This window comes from Apostichopus japonicus, chromosome 9 (genome assembly GCF_037975245.1).
Source record: "Apostichopus japonicus isolate 1M-3 chromosome 9, ASM3797524v1, whole genome shotgun sequence".
NCBI classification, from domain to species: Eukaryota; Metazoa; Echinodermata; class Holothuroidea; order Aspidochirotida; family Stichopodidae; genus Apostichopus; species Apostichopus japonicus.
Window position 1 is genome coordinate 21,159,880 of NC_092569.1, and position 5,121 is coordinate 21,165,000.

Below are 5,121 nucleotides of genomic sequence, written 5' to 3' on the forward strand. Positions count from 1 at the left end.
AACTCGGCCATTGCTCCACAACTTAAAGATCTGCTTTATTGGCTCCAATTATAGCACGCTATAGCTAGGATAGTTTTGTGATTACATAATCGACCCGCCACGGTTGTACATCGACCCCAGGGTTTACAATTAGCCTGCATTTCTTATCAACACCATTAGGCTTTTTGTGTAAACACTGTGTGGAAATATGTTCATGTCTAGAGTGTAGTTAATCATACAGCTTTCACACAAAGACACTCATACAAGAAAAATATGTGGCAGGCGATGCAGACAAATTGGTAAAAAAAAAATAAGATATAAGATATAATTTATATATATATATATATATATATATATATATATATATATATATATATATATATACATGTAAATATATGTATATATATAAATATATGTATATATATAAATATATATATATATATACATATATGACAACCAGGAATACTTTTTTTATCATATTAACTGAAAATTTCACAATTTTCTACTAATGTACAAAGCTATGTGATGCTATCAGAATAAACTGAGAAAATCTTTTCGTTTGATATTGAGATGATTTCATAACAGTGAAGCCAATCAGCTTTAATGAAAGAGTTTTAATCCGCATAATGAGGTGAACGTTTTCCCTTTTAAAATGGTGAACTTTGCTAGGAGGATGTAGTAGCTTTTTCAACTACAACTTTATATTTAAATAATTATAATCTGCTGGTCTAGGGGAACAAGACCCAACTCCCACTTTGTTACGATCAGGTGATATATAAACGAACCCTGAGTAATACCCCTTACATTTTTGTTCTTCATAACCTTAGCTTCTAGTACGTCGTACATCAAATAACCTGAATATGATCGAGTGAAGTACATTACTCTTCTGTAAGCAAAGCCGTCGTAATCCTCTCCTTTCGCCATATATCACCACTAGCGATTAAAATTAGACATCCATCAAACATAGCAATTTTTAAAGATCCGTGGGTATCACGACTTCACAGAAGAAATGGTAGCCAACATTTGCAAGTCGAGCCTCACAACGGCTTCATTTTCATAACCACTGCTGCAACAGAACAATTTTTAGCACGTGTAATCCTTTGAAACAAACATATACCTGTATCCCAAGGAGCACCGTATATTCCATTCAACATAATAGCATGACAACCATTGAACCACCAGCCGCCGGGATGATAAGAAGTATGAGCACAATTTGCGATGGCTAAGTCATTGTCCTGATCGTAAGTTGAAAATTTCATATCTCGATGGTAATCCATGTAGTCATATTCTGTTAAATGTATAAACAAGAGAGTTTATAATAATAAGCTTCGTTTTAAATTGAAGGGAACACTGTCGTCACACTTACCAAATATTTGCTTTTACAATATTTAGCTAAGTAATGTAAAAGCACGTAAACAGTATATTCAATAACTAGGCTATATAAATATATATATATATATATATATATATATATATATATATATATATATATATATATATATATATATATATATATATATATATATATATATATATATGTTTTTCTGTTTCGAATGTAGACTACAGCTTCCTATAACCTTAACAAGAATGAGGGTTAACAATTGGCCTCAACTTTGGATTGTGTATTTTTTTTTTTTGGATTGAGGTATTTGCTATTCGCGGAACAATACGTACCGAAGCTCCCTGTGTAGCTTCCAAGCGTTATCTCGTATTGTGTTGCCTCGGAGCTAACTCGGAACAGGTTGTAATGAAGATATGCACTGTCATCATTGGTATTGTTGAACCAAATATCAATTCTTAGTTGATGATCTCTCTGAGCTGATATGACGTGTAATTTCTCATTTCCGAGCCAGAAACTAGAGTTAAGATCACCAAATCCATCTCTGTAGTTATTCCAAGTCTCATAAAATGAAACAGATCCACCAACCCGCTTCTGAAACAGCTGTATAAAAAGTAACCGCTATAATCATAGAACTATACATAGTGTATAAGTCGAATATTTTGTTGACAAGATCTACAGTTTTCATTAGGACAACAAGAGTTGCATCTGGAAGAGATCATGTAATTTCTCAACTTAAGATGAATTTGTCCGACGATAAATACCTTCCTTGAGAAGACTTTATAAATGATAATTAGGGAAGACCGATGATGTTACTTTGATGGTATTTATCTACTTCGAGAAACGTTGTTTCTCATCCAATTCCTACATGATCGTTAAATTAGATGGTATATCTCATGTAGCCCTACAAGGTTTGAATTCATTACTCAAGTTACGTATCGTAAGGTATCACTGGTGAAAAGATTACCCAGAGCCTGATATTATGAACTTCTGACCTTATATAGGGAAGCAAAGTTTTGGTAAAGCGAGTGGCTGTTAGTCTTTGGGAACAATGTCGGATAGTAATTAAAGCCCCAAATATAAGAGATGGCTCATAACGCATTGGTTGCCTGATCACAGGGGGAAAGCAACTCCACGGTTTGCCTAGGAGGAGGACATGGACATTACAGCGTGCAGCCACAAATACTAAAACTGTGTTCGATCAATATTTTGATAGATTATTGAACTTTCTTATATTTATAATGAAAGTTTAAGTAAAAAAACTGATAGATTCCTTTCATTTTAGGCATTTGCGCAAAAACATTTACTCATTTGAATTTTTCATTTTAAATAGGTGTAGTTTAATTTCGTATTTGCAGTTCTGCGAAAAAGTGAAATGAATAGTATGCTGATTTTCAAAAGAAAACTTACCATCCAACCATCTTTGCAGTAAACTTGGAATGGTTCATGTGGCCAAGAAGGTGGACTTATCGAATAAATGCCTTCTTCGGTGGACAAACCATAATAAACATCCTGACAGTTTGTGATTACTTGACAAGTCGTACCATTTCCCCAGTAGCCCTCTTTACACTCGCAATATGAACTTTGACCTTGGTTCTGACAGGTTGCATGATGACTGCAAGAGTATTCTTCACAGTGGAGAACATCATTTACACATGTGCAATGTCTTGTGCAGTTTAAGTTAAGATGCGATGATCCGTTCTGTGCAGAAATGTTCACGAATACGAGCAAGTCGAGAGAAACTGTTAACTCTGCTCAAATGAGACTTCATTCAACGGTTAATAATATATAATACATTAGTGGAAACGTTAACGTTATATTCATTGTCTTTTGTAATCTGAACGTTATCCCCCACCCCAAAAAAAAATTGGGATATCGGCATGTTGTGACTACTGCATTTTTTGAATGGTAGATATAATAACTTCAAACGAATCTTCAAATCAATGTTTCTGCCCAACCTAAAGATGTCATAAGTGATATCCGACTCTGACTAATATTAACATATAACCTTCAAATTACGTTTCGAAAAACTTCGTATTTTTATAGCTATATTGTAAACGGTTAAAAAATGTGAATTTTTCAACGGAATAAGTAATAAGCCTTTAATAGGAATAAGTATGGACACAAGAGATGTACGCGCTCGTTTAGTTATTGATATTGATGTTATTTACACTCTCTAAAAGAGATCTTCGAAAAACGTGACACATGCGAAAAATGACAAATGTCGAGTTATGTGAAAATACCGAAATGACTCCCATGGACGAGTGGTAGCATCCGCATTCATACAACGGTATGCATGCACCATCTCTGATTAGGAATCCATCTGGACAGACACACGTGTAACCTGGTTCATCGTCACAGCTTTTAAAACATCCGTTGAGTCCGTCGGGATCATCGCACGTAGTTTGGCATGAACAGTTCATCCATATCATGTTGTTTGGACAGGATTCTGAAGTAAAATGACATGTTCAAGTCGGTGGTCGTAACAATTGCCCTTTTCTATGCATTCAACAACATGACGGTTCTTTCAAATGCTCACCTGGCCAAATGTTTACAAAAATTAGAAATTCCGAACGGAGATAATATTTCCAAGAAGAAGTCTCTTTAAAAATAATACTATAAGAATTATTTTAACTATCATTATGAGAGTAACAATCAGAATATCGTTACTTGTAGCTTTACCACTTCAGTTTGTTTCTGACATGTAAAAGGTCAATTAAACCGAGGTTAATTCAGCATATTGCAAAACATATCTGTTGTGAGTGCTAATGTTATTGGTTGGCTATTATAACATAATCTGATTGAGAGATGAAACTAAGCTATCAAATATGTAAACATGTTACTGTTCAATCAAATAAAGTAAGTTACAATATTGTCTTACCGTCTAAGTATTATATAATATAGATATTTGAGAAGGCCAGGCGGTAGGGAATTCACGTTTGCCTATCTAATTCTTACAATTGTTTCTCCAATTGTGAATTGAAGTAATTGTAGACTTAATGATATACATTTTTAAATCACCTGTTGTAGGCATCCGTGTTGTTGATAGCTCAGTTGTACTTGTATCTGTAGTTGTCGATGGCGTTTCAACGGTTGACGTTAATAAACGTATTTCCTCCGTAGATGGCATCGACGTTGACTTGATTTCACCCATTGTTGTTTCTTGTTTAATTCTCGCACCTGAAAAGGGAAGTGGTCAGTGTAAGTTGCTGTCCAATCGTTTTCAATACATGTTAAATCTTTAAACCATTGAAAATAAGATAAATCTATATCAACTGTAATCAGTGGCGTAGGAAGGTACTTTCGAGTGGGGGGCTGAAGAGTGATGGTCGGCCTGGGGGAGGGTTCTAAGGGGAGGGGGTGTCCCCCTCCCCTTTGGATTTTTTTTGCATTTCCAGGTGGCCTCAGATGCAATTTGGTGCAATATAGCACACTTCAACCCACCCACTCCATTTTGTATATAATTTTGCATTTTCACCTGGCTTTAGATGCAAGTTGGTGCTCCAAATGAGATTTTTTTTCTCATTTGGAAATGAAAAAGGGGTTATCTGACTTGCGAAGCGGGGGGGGGGGCGGAATGATACTTCCGCCCCTCCACGGTTTTCACTGGGGGGCTGGCGCCCCCCAGCCCCCCCCCCCCCCGGTTCCTACGCCCTTGACTGTAATAACTTCGAGTGTATACAGACTAAAGAACTAATACTGCCGTATGTTTGTTGCTCAGATAAACATTCATAATGTATCAGCTGATGAAGATGCATGAGAACTAAAGTTTCAGACGAAAAAACTGTAGTTGTAGATAAATA

General features: G+C 35.6%; 1 protein-coding gene across 2 annotated transcripts in view; it reads right to left on the reverse strand.

Annotated features, from left to right (window-relative positions):
- Window positions 1-444: 444 nt before the first annotated feature.
- The window catches only part of LOC139973096 (uncharacterized), a 7,129-nt gene continuing 2,452 nt past the window's right edge, over window positions 445-5,121 (reverse strand). For both annotated transcript variants that reach the window (XM_071979501.1, XM_071979500.1), the window contains 5 exons: window positions 4,340-4,498; window positions 3,562-3,767; window positions 2,729-3,019; window positions 1,654-1,921; window positions 445-1,267 (listed from right to left, as the gene is read on the reverse strand). In XM_071979501.1, the coding sequence (XP_071835602.1) occupies window positions 1,017-1,267; window positions 1,654-1,921; window positions 2,729-3,019; window positions 3,562-3,767; window positions 4,340-4,498 (1,175 nt within the window). In that variant the 3' untranslated portion in view covers window positions 445-1,016. The remainder of the gene's footprint in view (window positions 1,268-1,653; window positions 1,922-2,728; window positions 3,020-3,561; window positions 3,768-4,339; window positions 4,499-5,121) is intronic.